At 43.4% G+C, this 14221-nt stretch overlaps 1 protein-coding gene across 3 annotated transcripts; it reads left to right on the plus strand.

Moving 5' to 3' along the window:
• The first annotated feature begins 4620 nt into the window (after positions 1-4620).
• SUV39H1 (SUV39H1 histone lysine methyltransferase) lies at positions 4621-14041 on the plus strand. Of its 3 annotated transcripts, XM_081175772.1 has the most exons (7): positions 4664-4770; positions 7320-7476; positions 8423-8568; positions 8980-9645; positions 12473-12619; positions 12722-12851; positions 13214-14041. In XM_081175772.1, the coding sequence occupies exons 2-7, from the start codon at positions 7440-7442 to the stop codon at positions 13348-13350; spliced, it is 1263 nt and encodes a 420-aa protein (XP_081031898.1). In that variant the 5' UTR covers positions 4664-4770; positions 7320-7439; the 3' UTR covers positions 13351-14041. The 3 variants fall into 3 exon arrangements, with proteins under 3 accessions (XP_081031899.1, XP_081031898.1, XP_081031897.1); XM_081175773.1 differs by lacking the exon at positions 7320-7476 and having other exon boundaries at positions 4621-4770; XM_081175771.1 differs by lacking the exon at positions 4664-4770 and having other exon boundaries at positions 7064-7476.
• Positions 14042-14221: the final 180 nt, after the last annotated feature.

The raw sequence follows: 14221 nt of genomic DNA on the forward strand, positions 1-14221 counted from the left end.
GATAAATAGCTTATGCCACTTACCTTTGAATGGAATTAATATTGTAGTAACTAGAGACTTTTCAAGTGAGTAGCTCTACACAGGAAATCTTAGCTTCACCTTTGGTGTTTTGACATTGTGCAGAAGAAACTGGGCAGCTTGGAGAACAGACACAGGATCCTTTCCTTTGAGGGTGCCTTCCGGAGGCCACGGATTCAAGTACATACCAGAACTTTGAGTTTGCATAATTAAAGTGGATTAAACAGCTCTGTCACCATAGTCCAACAAATCCACGGGGGGGGGGGGGGAATCAGTCTTTTTGTGGTTCAGAAAGCGATAGTGAAATGCATAGAAACATGTGGGATGAACGTATGACTAATGGGCAGATGTATAAACTTTCTGTAAATGAATCCAATGCTCAATAATGATAGGATATAATCAAGCTTTATGCAAGTAAATACAGATAAATGTTCAATAAACAGGTTGTCTGAAGGGGCACTGAGCCTCAGCCTCCTGTACTTTTCACCTTCTGAGGTCAAACACACTTTTTTTCTATTCCTGATTCATTATTCTCATATTTAGAGGGTTGCTAGTGAAACATAAAAGTAGTACATTGTGCTGTGGTGGCAACAGGGTGGGAAAATGCTGTCTGGTAGTATATGAACATTATAAATTTGGTGCCAACATGAGCTTTATTCTTTTAGGGCTAATAGCATCATGAAGAGGAAATTTGGTCAGGATTGTAACTAGGGAAAGAAGGGTTAAATCTCCTTACTCCCCGTGCTGCAGTTCCTATTAAAACTGACACCCACCTATGTGCCTATAATATATATATATATTTAAAAACTGTAACATATTTTAAAGTGGCACATTGTGTTATGTCCAGTTTGGCCCACTGTCTTTCTTGTTTCTTTAGATCCTTTTTTTTTCTACAGGCTCAACAGCTATGAACAGAGTAACTAAGTAAAGTCAAAGGTTTCCATTAAAGTTTTTTAAATGTAATTTTATTTCATTTCAGAAACTTAGTTACTTCTGTATACCCTGGGGTAGTAACTACTGTTCATTTTCCACTAGACTTTCTCTTCTTCTCCCCTGCAGCCTCCTGTGCATTCACAAAATCAGCTCCAGAGACTTGGAGAGCCGTCTGGAACAGATTTTGGGGGCACACGGAGGGAAGGAAGAGAAAGCCCTGCTGTGCAAGTGGAGTTCTGTTTGTGGATTACTGGATACAACCCAGGATATTCCCCAACTATGTAGAATCCACAACCCTATTTGCACAGGGAGAGGGGATAATTGTTGAACACCATGTGGCCAAGAATCTTGACATCCTGAATCTTACTACATTACTGAGGGTGCAACAGCAGCACCTTCCTGGATGCAAGCAGGACACCATTATTATTATTATTATTATTATTATTATTATTATTATTATTATTATTATTATTCCCAGTGCTATTTTTCTAGAAATATAGGTGCTAGAACTCACCACGAACACCTCTCTTGTTCTCTTATAATGGCAATGGCACCCACCTGAGAGATACTGGAACTGAGTTCCGGCTAAAAAAACATACCCTAGTTATACCACAGCAGGGAAAAGCAGATCTTTTGCAGAAGACGTAACTGTATCTTCTGCAGCAACAAGCCTGTTAAAGAAGCCAAATGGTTGCCTAACTCTGAGCTGGGATGGATCTAGACACAGGTTAAAAACGCTATAAATAAGTCAGGAATTAAATCATAACAACAACAAGAAGCCTATGTAAAATTCCATAAAAATTCATTTTTGCTCTCTGGTGCCATCTGGTGTTGCACGTTTATAATGCATTCAAAAGATATTACTATATTGTGACAAATGTACAGAAGGTAGCCCTTGTTTTCACCATCGCTGGTTTTTCCTTTGCACTATTTTTGAAGACATAGGTTGTGCATTTCAGATTGTAAAGCATGATTATCTTTTAAGGTCGTTATATCAGAATCTTTTGAAGATACTTGCCTCAATCTTATAGAAGACGAATTTACTACAAGACTTCCATTTTGGTCTATCTGGTGGCAGGTATGGTGTACCCATTCTAGAATCTAGATCAGGCACGTCCAACAGGTGTATCGTGAGTTACCGGTAGATCACTGGACATCTGCGGTAGATCACTGGTAGATCACTGGCTCCCACCAAAGAAGCTCAACAAGTTCGGCTCCCCTAAAAAAAGCTCAACATCTTTGCCTTGCACCCCCCAAAAACGTGGCTTTCCCCCTCGCTAAAAGGGGGTAGATCACTGCCAGTTTTTAACTTTGTGAGTAGATCGCAGTCTGTTGGGAGTTGGCCACCCTTGATCTAGATAAACCCTGGTGAGCATTAAGTAACACACTCATGCAGTTCAGGATAGGAGAATGTGCAGCTCTCAGACTAAATACTAAAGATAGCCACACAATATTGCAGATAGCAACCAGTAGGGGCAGAACAGAGAGCAGATAAAGGTAGGCACTGTGAAATTAGGGCAAAGAGGACAGTATGGTCCTGCTGAGTACTGACAGCACTTCAAGAGCAAAATGTTTAATGGCAGGGTGGTTCACTGCCAGGCATTTATATACAGGCCCTGGGCAATCATGAGACCAAGATGGGAGAAGTCAGATTTTTAGAAATGCCCGAAGAGATGGGAAAGAATTGGGAAATCAAACTGCAATGTTTCGCAAGCCTGTTGTGGTTGCGATACTAGGCATAAACACTCACTGAACACAGTGGCACTTAGATGTGAGGAAACCTGTGTGGGATTGCATTACAGATAGTTGAGCAACTGTGGCTTCTTCCCACACCCCAAATGGCCAAGGACTGGTGTGATGTACCTACGAGATCCTGCCAACATCTCCTGACCTAAAGCTGCCGAAGGGATCAATAACCATGGTTTCTATAAATCCTCTTTTTAGGTAGAATAGTGTTCTCTATAGGAAACGGCTTCATCTTTCGTTTGTGAAGAGGCAGTAGTATTCCAACAAAAAGTAAATAGGAACATTGCCGTATTACCTAGGAGCATGGCCATTGCCTGGACTCGGCACCATATGACCCAGATTTATTTATATAGTGGTGCCCCGCAAGACAAATGCCTCGCAAGACGAAAAACTCGCTAGACGAAAGGGTTTTGCGGTTGAGCTGCTTCGCAAGACGAATTTCCCTATGGGCTTGCTTCGCAAGATGAAAACGTCTTGCAAGTTTGTTTCCTTTTTCTTAACACCGTTAATAAGTTGCGACTTGACTTCGAGGAGCAACTCATAGAACATGGTGTGGTAGCCTTTTTTGAGGTTTTTGGTGATTTTTGAAGCTTTTCCAAAACTTTTCCGACACCGTGCTTCGCAAGACGAAAAATTCGCTAGACAAAAAAACTTGCGGAACGAATTAATTTCGTCTTGCGAGGCACTACTGTATATAAAAAATATACGTATTGGGAGTGTGGATTAAAATGTGCAAGTTGCTAGCTGCTGAGAAATAAATAATGCTACCCTTTCCCACTTTCTCTGCTCCAGCCAGAGAAAACCTTGTGTCTGGCTGATGGACAGGGGCAGAAATGAGGTACAGTTTACCCTCTGTATTTTACCTATGGTGGAGAAGATGAAGGAATTCCATAGAAGTCAGTTCTATTGGGAAGTTGCAGAAACATTTTTTTAATGTTTACATAAAATAAGACCTTAGTTACATGAGCATGTGTGTGTGGTGTGTGTTGCTGTGCTCTGTTCAGGGAGGTGAGGAGGAAGAACATGGTACTAATTCCTAAGTGGTCATTCTGTCGTCTTCTTCTTTGGCGATCCCTCGTAGCCGAGTAAGATTGTCTTCCATAAACACGGTTTTAACAATGAGTCCGTAAGTGACTGTGGAGGCCAATTCTGGACCCACACGTCCTTCCACAGTGGGGACATAGGTTTCCAGGTGGGAGTTGATCACGGTGTGGATTTGCTAAGCGTGCCTTCCGCTTAGCATGTTTCTCCCTTGCGTCCTGAGTTCCAGTGTCTTCAAAGCCCATGACACCTTTGGTAAAGACTGTTCTCCAATTGGAGCGCTCACAGTGTTTCCGAATTGTTGGTGTTTACACTACATTTCTTAACATTTGCCTTGAGACCATAGCTGTCAACCTTCCCTTTTTTTGCGGGAAATTCCCTTATTTCAGCGCCGTTTCCCGCTGCTATCCTGGATTGTTAGATATCCCGTAGACTGTCTCAGGGACAGGTGAGGTTGCTGATCCCTTATTTTCAAATCTGAAAGTTGACAGCTATGCTTGAGACAGTCTTTAAGCTACTTTTGTTGACCACCAGCATTACACTTTCCATTTTTAAGTTCGGAATAGAGGAGTTGCTTTGGAAGACGATCATCAGGCACCCGAACAACATGACCAGTCCAACGAAATTAATGTTGAAGAATCATTGCTTCGACACTGGTGACCTTTGCTTACACGGGCATCAGTCCGCCTGTCTTCCCAAGTGACGGTCCCTACTGACGCGCCGCCTTTTCCCTGACGGGGCTCAAGGCGGCCACTAACTCCGAGGCCGACTGAGGCAGCCGGGGAGGCGAGCGGCCATTGGTCGCGGGCGGCGCTGGGCGGGACCCGCAGAGCTGAGCGGGGCTCGCCATTGGGCCGCGCGCGGATGGCTCCGAGGATCCGCCTGCGACTCTCTGGCGCCGCCTCCGCCGCTCCGACCCTCTCGCGCTCCCCGCGAGAGACGAAAAAAGTTTCCGGCGGCCTCAGTGGCTGGAGCGGAGTTGGAAGGGGGGAAAAAAAAGAAAGAAGCGCAAGATGGCGGAAAATTTAAAAGGTGAGAGGGAAAACGGGCGAGAGCGAGCGAGCGAGATAGGAGGCGGCGCAGCTTCGGGCTGGGCGCGTGAGGCGGCGCCGGCGGCGATGGAGAGAACCGCGCGGGCAGAAGCGGCGCTCGGCAGCCGGGCGTTCGGGCGCGGAGGTGGGGGGCGAGGGGGCGGCGCGAGGACGGGACCCCCCCGGCACACCCCCCACCCCCCGCAGCCTTCTGAGGCGGCCGCGGGCGACCGTTACGGGGGCGGGGGGAGCGCGCGAGAGGCGGCGTAAGCGGCTCGGGGGCCGTAGGGCGGCCGCCTCGCGCTGAGGGCGGGAAAGGAGGAGGAAGGAGGCGGAGGCGGCGCGCGTGGGGAGAGGAAGAACGGGAGCCGTGAGGGGAATGTGGGGGGTCTCGCTTGCTGAGAGGCAGAAGCGCCCCTCTCCCCGCCCCCCAGGACCAAAACGCCGGCCTGCCCCTCCTATTCCTCTTTCGTGGGCAAAGGAGCTTTGACCCCGTTGCGGTCCCCCCCCCCGTCATTTGTTTCTGCCAACCGTCCTCCCCCTATATGTGGGTGTCGGGTGTGGGTGTCCCGCTCCCCGCCTTGTGTTTTCGCCATGTGCTTCCTTTCCTTCTGCCGCCCCTGGAAAACTCTTGCCGCCTTTGAACGCCTTTAAACATTTAGGCTTAGGTTTCCTTTAGGCCTCTCGGTTTTTTTTTTTGGGGGGGGGGGGTAGGAAATGGCACAAGGTTGGGCTCCTGACAAAAGGCTGCCTTGCTTTCGGACCCTTGGCCTGTCAGACTCCTGAGAGAGAGAGACAGCCAGCTCAGCCACTTAGGCGAACTTTGTGTGCGGAAGAGATTGGCAGCTGGTGGAGACGGGGAAGCAGCTGTGAAACCCCTGGGCTAAGAGTGACCGGCCCTGTTTCGGGGGGTCATTACCCTGGGCGTGCAGTTTTGAAGCCCCCCCACCTTCAAATCCCGATACCTTCCTGTCATGGAGCAGGAGGAGGCAGTGAGCTTGATACCTGGCGGAGAAACTTACATGGGCCAGATGCCAGAGAAAAGCCATTGGTTACTCTGGTTTTCTTAATAATTGCAGCAATGATTGTATATATATATACTCCCACTTTTTGGTGGAAAAGTAAAAACCCAGTTTGCTTAAAACACTCACAAGAACTTTAGTTCCCTAAGTAGGTCTTCCTCATAAATTTAAGATGACAGTACAATTCTGATTTGGCAATCCATGTAATCTATTTCTGTAAAACTGTACATGTGTTCTTAGTGCAGTGCACTCTTGCATTTTTTTAAAGTTGTTCAGAATAGTGAGTGGGGGATCTCTCATCATAATGAGAGATTACTGAAAGAAATGATCTTCATGTTGCTTCCACTTCAGTATGCTTATGTTAATCTTGCCTTCAGAATACAATAGGGAAGTGGGGGTAATTGTTTTGCTGTTTTGTTTTAGCTATTTACATGTTTTTATCCTGTGAACCACTCTAAGATCGTATGATGGGCAGTATATAAATCTAATAAATAAATGGATTTTATGGCAAGTTTATGATAACCTCCACCTACCAATTAATTCTTCAGAATGCAACTGTGATTGTCCTTGCAATCTGTTTTTGTTGCATCATATTTTATAGTCTGCCTGATGCCAAAGGTTTAAGGCTGATGACAGTGTGCTAATCACAAAACTCTGGATCTTTGACCCATTTGGTGTTCACCTTGCATCTAGTTCTATCAGCTTTATAGGCTTGAAAAGAACAAGGATCCTGCAGGTGAAAGGCAAGGTGTTTGAACAAACTAGTTTCCTAGAGACTTTACAAAGCATCTTAATTTCTGTTCACATAGGATTTTGTTGATCAAAGCCCCAGAATGGGGAATTTACTGTATACTCAATACCCCAAGAAAATCCACTGAAATGATTGTGTGAACATACAAAGATGCCTTATGAATTCAACCACTGGTTACCCTAACTTAGTGTTATCTGTATATAGATTGACAGTAGCTCTTCAGGGTCTCACACAGAGAACTTGTTCAGCTGTACCTGGAAATGCCAGGCAAGGACTGAATATGGAATCTTCTGCTTTTAAAGCTGGTGTTGTGCCATTGAGCTATGGTGCCTTCCAGGAGTTAGTTAACATATTTTGAACAGAAGGGAGAATTGCTTATTTATGTTAAAGATAGTAAATATAAAGGGACCCCTGACCATTATGTCCAGTCGTGGCCGACTCTGGGGTTGCGGCGCTCATCTACCTTTATTGGCCAAGGGAGCTGGTGTACAGCTTCCGGGTCATGTGGCCAGCAGACTAAGCCGCTTCTGGCAAACCAGAGCAGCGCACGGAAACACCATTTAAAGATACCTTGGGTCTAATAAGAAAGAAACAATGAAGACTTGAGGGAAGGGCTGTAGTTTAATGGTAGAGCATCTGTTTTGCATGGAAAAAGTTCTCTGACTTTACTACCTTCTTGAACTCTTCCATCAGCTAGACACTGCATGGGAAAGTGGGTTGAAAACTCTCATTTGCATGTTTTAATACCTATTCACCTTGGCTTGATTCTCCTTGCAGAGTCAGTGTGGTGTAATGGCTAAAGTGTCAGACTAGGACTCTGGGAGACCAGGGTTTGAATCCTCACTTGGCCCTGAAGTTCACTGGGTGACCCTGGGCCAGTCACTGTCAGCCTAACCTATGTCACAGGGTTGTAGGGGAGGTGGAGGAGAATCAGGTATGCCACTGTTCATTAAAAAAAAAAATAATTCCCTCACCCCCAGTGTGTCAAGTTTATTTTTAGATTGTAAGTCTGAAGGCGAGGGCTGTGTTATTTCTGTACAGCACCTAGCAATTTTGATGCTTTATAAATTATAATAATAATGACAGCAAATGGACCATCAACAAATAGAAGCTGGAGACCAGAAGAAGGTTTTTAACTCTTAGAACAGTGAAGTGTTTTAGTAATTTCCCTAGAAAAGCTGTATGTTTAGTTCCCTGTGTAAAATGGGGAAGTAATCCTACTCTTTGGGACCTGAACTGGTTAGAAATGCTGCCAAACAGAAAATGTTTTGCTTGGGACATAACATTTGACATAGTTTTATGTAAGTATGCTGCTTAGCTATCTAAGGATAAGCAACTAGGACACAGGTCTGTTCGGTGGTTGTTAGAAGATAGGGATGAGAGCAAGAATTATGACAGAGCTATCACAAAAATGTATGAGGCCTTGCAGCACAAGCCTTGTGCTACATTGCCACGTTTTGCTGTGGGTTGGTATTCAGGGCATTTAGTTGAATTAAATACATTGAGTAGTCACATGATGTGATAACCTTTGACCTGTTTTAAGATTCATCACTATATGCAAATAGGTTTGCAAAAGAACAAGCAAACCTCAGATGTGAAAGTGAAACACAGGCAAGGAATGTGGTATGTTTAGTACTGGAATGGGAACAGAGGTAGGAAATTAAATCTGTACCTTCTAGGATGCATTGCACAAATTTTAGAGTTCTTGCCCTCTGCGGCAGCAAACATCAGAAATGTGTGTAAGACTTAACATTTTGAGATTTCCCTTTTCCTTATGATCCTAAAAACAATGATAGAGCTAGCCAGAAAAGTATATTACTACTTTTTGTTAAAGGAAAATATACAGTTATTCTAATGTATATCTGCCTTATCTCCCATAGCCTGCACTGTTTGTTGCAAATCAACCTGGTCCCACCTCCAGGATCTCTGCCGTTTGCAGAAAGTTTGCTGCTCTGGTTTGGGTATTACCAGAAAAAACCTCTGTGATTTTGAAGTAGAATATCTCTGTGACTACAAGAAAGCTCGGGTGAGTTACTTGGGCCCTCTTGCAACTTTAGCAACACCTTTTATTCAACCTTGCATCTGTTTTCCCTAGCTCTCAGTTAAGTGTTTGTACATTGAGATTTGGTGTTAGTTGGCACTCCTTCACCCCTCTTTCTGCTCTTTATACTTTTAGCCAGGCATTACTGATCCAGATAATCTCCCTTTCCTTTGATTGGTGGCCAATAGTTTACAGGACTGAAGCTGTTAAGAGAGAATGTTGCAGAGTTGCTTAATTTTGCATGAGATACCTGGGTTTTGTCCTTTACTCTGGGTTTTAGTAGGTTAGAGGAGAAGGGGTTATTGGGAGAGCTTATTTTCTGGGGTTTGTTTTCAGTTCTGGGAAGAGAATTGTCATGTTTTAAGCTGACACTGTGCATGGTTACCTTTTACTCAGGATGAGGAATACTACCTGGTGAAGTGGCGGGGCTACCCTGAGTCACAGAACACTTGGGAGCCCAGAAAGAACCTGCGCTGTATCAGTATACTCAAACAGTTCCACCGGGACCTAGAGCAGGCATTGATTCGACGAGGAAGCAAGCTCAGAAAGAATACACGCTTGCTTGACCAAGGCATCTCCAACTACCTAGTGCAGAAGGCCAAACAGCGGCGGGCTTTGCAGCATTGGGAATATGAACTCAATGCCAAGCGCAACCACAAGGGATGCATTGTGGTAGAGAATGAGGTGGACTTGGAAGGGCCTCCCCGGGACTTTGTCTACATTAATGAGTACAAGGTTGGGGAGGGCATCACTCTCAACCAGGTGGCTGTGGGTTGCGAGTGCTTGGACTGTTTTTCAGAAGCAGCAGGAGGTTGTTGTCCTGGTGCTTCACACCATAAATTTGCGTATAATGAGTTTGGCCAAGTGAAGATCAAGGCTGGTATGCCCATCTATGAGTGCAATTCTCGCTGCAGCTGTGGGATTGACTGCTCTAACCGTGTGGTGCAGAAAGGCATTCGTTACGATCTTTGCATTTTCCGGACAGATAATGGACGTGGCTGGGGTGTGCGCACACTGGAGAAGATCCGCAAGAACAGCTTTGTCATGGAGTATGTAGGAGAGGTAGGATGAGCAGGCATGGACCAGAAGTTTAGTTGTGATCCAGGGTACAGGAGGAAAGAAAAATTGAAGCTGGGTTGGCCTGTTCCATTCTATAAGATGTGAAGCAGTAACACCATGTTTGTACGTGACATGCTCCAGCAGTGAGCTTCAGGTAGAAATATTTACTTCAGACTCATCGAAGAGGCAGAGATACTTAGGTTTCAATCATAACCACTTACCTAGGAGTAAACCCCTTTAAACTTAGTCAGATTTATTAGTGTCTGATGATGATGATGATAATAATAATAATAATAATAATAATAATAATAATAATAATAATAATATAATAATAATAATAAAAAAATTCAGTTAATACATTAAAAACAATACACATAAAACATAACAGTATATTGGGAATAAACAACAAACATTTCATTTTATCAAAATATAATCCATATCACTTGTTGCTAACACCAAACAAAAAACTCCTGAAACTATAAAGAATGGAAATATCTCTTATGTTTTCTCTTTCTTCCTCTTTCTGCTCTGGTATCACTTATTTTAACTGCCTGTAATGTTTTCTGATTTTCTGAAATGCTCCAGTCAGTCAGAAGCAACTCTTCACCAAAATTCTAAAAGGGCTAGGTATTATGCATATTTACACACGACAAGGATAGGAACTTGAAATATTCCAGTCAAACCGGGCATTATTAAATAGACGGCTATACTGCATGGGCTCCAGTCTAAGATGGAGCGGTTATATTTGCACTTACTTTCCAAAGTGATAAAATTTATCATTATATGGTCAGTTGACAAGATTTGCTTTGATCAGGGAACAGGGGGATATCAGTTACATTACAAGGATAGTGAGGCTCTTTGTGACCGATCCATCTGAGGCATGGGTAGGCAAACTAAGGCCCGGGGGCCAGATCTGGCCCAATTGCCTTCTAAATCCGGCCTGCAGACGGTTTGGGAATCAGTGTGTTTTTACATGAGTAGAATGTGTCCTTTTATTTAAAATGCATCTCTGGGTTGTTTGTGGGGCATAGGAATTCGTTCATTCCCCCCAAAATATAGTCTGGCCCACCACAAGGTCTGAGGGACAGTGGACCAGCCCCCTGATGAAAAAGTTTGCTGACCCCTGAATTCTGAGGGGTTCTCAAACATGAAAGTTGTGGAGTTTAAATGCAGTAGGCCCAAAACTTACACAGGAGTTACATTCCTGAGGTCCGCTCACAAAAGGCAACATTGCATGAAATCAGGAAGATCCCTGGAATAACCCCCCCTCCCACGTATGATCTCTATTTTACTGGGCTCTGGGAAAGTTGTGCAATGTCCATCTCTACATTACTGGCCTCTGGAAGGCTGTGGGTGGTTTCTGTAGGTCTTGCTAATTCAAGTGGGACAAGTAGATGGACAAATTCAGGAAGAAAGGAACATTTACTGTATAGATATTGTGGTTGACACTCAAACTTGAACATTCATCTGATGTAACCAGTAAATTTTCTTAAAATCTTAGTTGTGTCCCTGCCAGCCCTGCCCTTGTCATAAACTGTACAGTGGTACCTCGGGTTACATACACTTCAGGTTACAGACTCTGCTAACTCAGAAATAGTACCTCGGGTTAAGAACTTTGCTTCAGGATGAGAACAGAAATCGTGCTCTGGCGGCACAGCGGCAGCAGGAGGCCCCATTAGCTTAAGTGGTGCTTCAGGTTAAGAACAGTTTCAGGTTAAGAACGGACCTCCAGAACAAATTAAGTACTTAACCCGAGGTACCACTGTATCTCATTTTAAAGTGAGAGATCTTTTATACAATTTAAATAGTTTTGGGGAATAGTGCCAAAAGCTAAGAACATCAACATTATTTTGCTCAAAATAAAAAAAAATCCTTCCAGTAGCACCTTAAAGACCAACTAAGTTAGTTCTTGGTATGAGCTTTCGTGTGCATGCACACTTCAGATGATTTTGCTCAGTAAATCATCCTATGACATATTGACACCACAGATTTAGTGATTCATCAACCAGGGGACTATGGGTTGCTATATTGGGTTTGTGAATATGCATGTGTGTATATCATTGCAATTACATATAAGTCCCCTCAAGGTTTATTTGATCAAACTGGGAAATAGATTCTGCCCAGTGTTTATTTATAAAATTTCTGATATTGGGTGACCAGACTTCTATGGTCTTCTCTTCTCTGCCCTGCGTGCCCTCAAATATGCTCGAGAGGACTGAGGAACTCTCAGGAGCAGATTTTGAGGACTGTGAGGCCAGTGGGAGCCTTGTTGCATGAGTGGAAGTCTATTCTACTTGCACACAAACAGCACTGAATGCAGCTGATTAGCAAGAAGGCCATAATTGTATGATTCCTACCTGATACTCTTAAACACGTGGGTAGTAGAAACTGTAGAATGAGTTTTGCTGCAGAAAATGAGGCATTTTGGAGCCACCTACTGGATACCTGTGTCACAGAGAGGCTTAGATGGGTGAAGATACCATAAAGGATGGTCAAGATTTTAAGTCTTTACTGAAATAATTAGGCAGTCAACTTTCAGTATCTTGAACATCAAAGATTCATGGAAGAAAAACATTTTGGCAAATTAATGTACCATGATGGGAATGACTTTAGAAGGTTTTCTATCCATGATCATATCTTTGAGAACTTAGAACTTTGATTTAAACTGATAACCAAAAGTGAGACTAAGCATGTGTAGAAGGTTACCCAGCATAGAGATGGCAGAAATTAGGGAACAAGTGAGATCTGGATGAATATTTTCAATAGATTACTAAGAAAGATGCAGTAGCCCCATTTTTGCAGTGCTTACTGTTTTTTGCATCTCTCCCAGATAATCACATCAGAGGAGGCTGAACGACGGGGTCAGATCTATGATCGACAGGGTGCCACATACCTCTTTGACCTTGATTACGTAGAAGATGTATACACAGTGGATGCCGCATACTATGGCAACATTTCACATTTTGTCAACCATAGTGTGAGTGGGGTAGATCACAGTGGGGAGGGAGCCATGTCTTTAACATAACTTTTAATGTAGAGCTTGTCTTACTTCCCTCTTACTCCTGTTTTCTGCTTCCAGTGTAACCCTAACCTACAGGTTTACAATGTCTTCATTGAAAATTTGGATGAGAGGCTGCCACGCATTGCCTTCTTTGCTACTCGACCTATCCGTGTTGGTGAGGAACTCACCTTTGACTACAACATGCAAGGTAAGAAGGGGAGTGCTTGAGAAATTTAGGTGGGCATTGAGACCTGTTCATTTTGGGAGGCAGGGATTAAGAATGAAGATCATGTTTTGAACCATTAAAAAATTCTGGTTCGATTTCCTCGAATTTCAAATAAAGCATAGCAACAGTATTCTAAGATAATTCTGATATCTTTTCTTTTTAATTGTGTGATAGGTAGGAGCTTAAAGGAACAGGGAACTTTTATGAGTTTAGCCTTTTGGCCAGTATGTAGCCTTGTTGTGGATAGGGTGCATTCGCTAGATAAAATTCAGTGACAGGTCTGCTATGATGGAAGATATTCTGGTTCCAGTGCTGATTTCCCACCTTCCCTATCTCTCCCACAGTGGACCCAGTAAATGCAGAAAGCACAAGGATGGACTCTAATTTTGGCCTAGTTGGAGGCCTGGCTGGCTCTCCAAAGAAGCGGATGCGCATTGAGTGTAAATGTGGCACAGAGTCTTGCCGGAAATACCTCTTCTAGTTCCTTGCCAGTTTTGCTTTACAGTTGTCTGGATAGACTTGGACTTGAATTCAATACAGAAGTGGCAGTTGCTGAAAGTTTGAAGGCAGAGGGTAAGAGTCAGGAACTTACCTGCTTAAAACAAAAAACACCCAGTACTTTGAATTGCAGAGAGAGCAATAACTGACATTTCTTATGCTACCCAGCCATGACTGGCTGCTTCTTACTGCCAGACTGAAATATTCTTACAGCAGCTGAGAGATTCTTCAGCAGGCAGGAGATTGGTTCGACTTGTCAAACTTGCTGTTGATGTACTGGTTGGAAAAACAGCATAGTATCTCATAAGTCTCTGGATGTCTTATTAGAACCTGTTATAGCTTTTTACTATTTTGAAGGCTTGATTGTGAGTGCAACGTGGCAGAGAACACTGACGAGTTTCTTATCTTCATTGTGGTTTTCTAAGGGATACAAGTCTTGGTTTTACAGCAGAACTGCTTTCTAGCCACATTTATGAGTAAATGGTAAAACACAAGCCATTTTAAAAATGGATTTATCTGCACAAAGACTCTGTATTACCTCAGTGTGCCGTATGACTGTTCCCCACCTTTCCACATCCATAGAACTTGCTTTCATTGAGGATGGGAGAGGCCCATGTAATTTGTACTTGAAGTCGCACTTAATACCCATCATAAAGCCCTATGCAAAGTGAAAAGCCACAATGTTGCTTCTTGTAATTAATGCATTTGTTTTGAAGAGAATATGTTTTTAAATATACAGTATAAATATATATATATATAGGAAATGGGTTGGGGCAAAGAATCTAGCTTCTGGAAACCACTGTATTTTGGAAGCTGTGATGAAGCTTTTTAATTATGACTGACGAAATGAATTA

This window comes from Podarcis bocagei (assembly GCF_964188305.1).
Source record: "Podarcis bocagei genome assembly, chromosome: 17".
NCBI lineage: Eukaryota > Metazoa > Chordata > Lepidosauria > Squamata > Lacertidae > Podarcis > Podarcis bocagei.

Excerpts from the sequence above, each read along its gene's own strand:
- SUV39H1 (XM_081175772.1), top strand. The coding sequence starts at position 7,440 with ATGTCACAGGGTTGTAGGGGAGGTGGAGGAGAATCAG. Across the intron at positions 9,646-12,472 it reads TCATGGAGTATGTAGGAGAG|ATAATCACATCAGAGGAGGC; the intron begins GTAGGATGAGCA and ends CATCTCTCCCAG. Across the intron at positions 12,620-12,721 it reads CACATTTTGTCAACCATAGT|TGTAACCCTAACCTACAGGT; the intron begins GTGAGTGGGGTA and ends TTCTGCTTCCAG.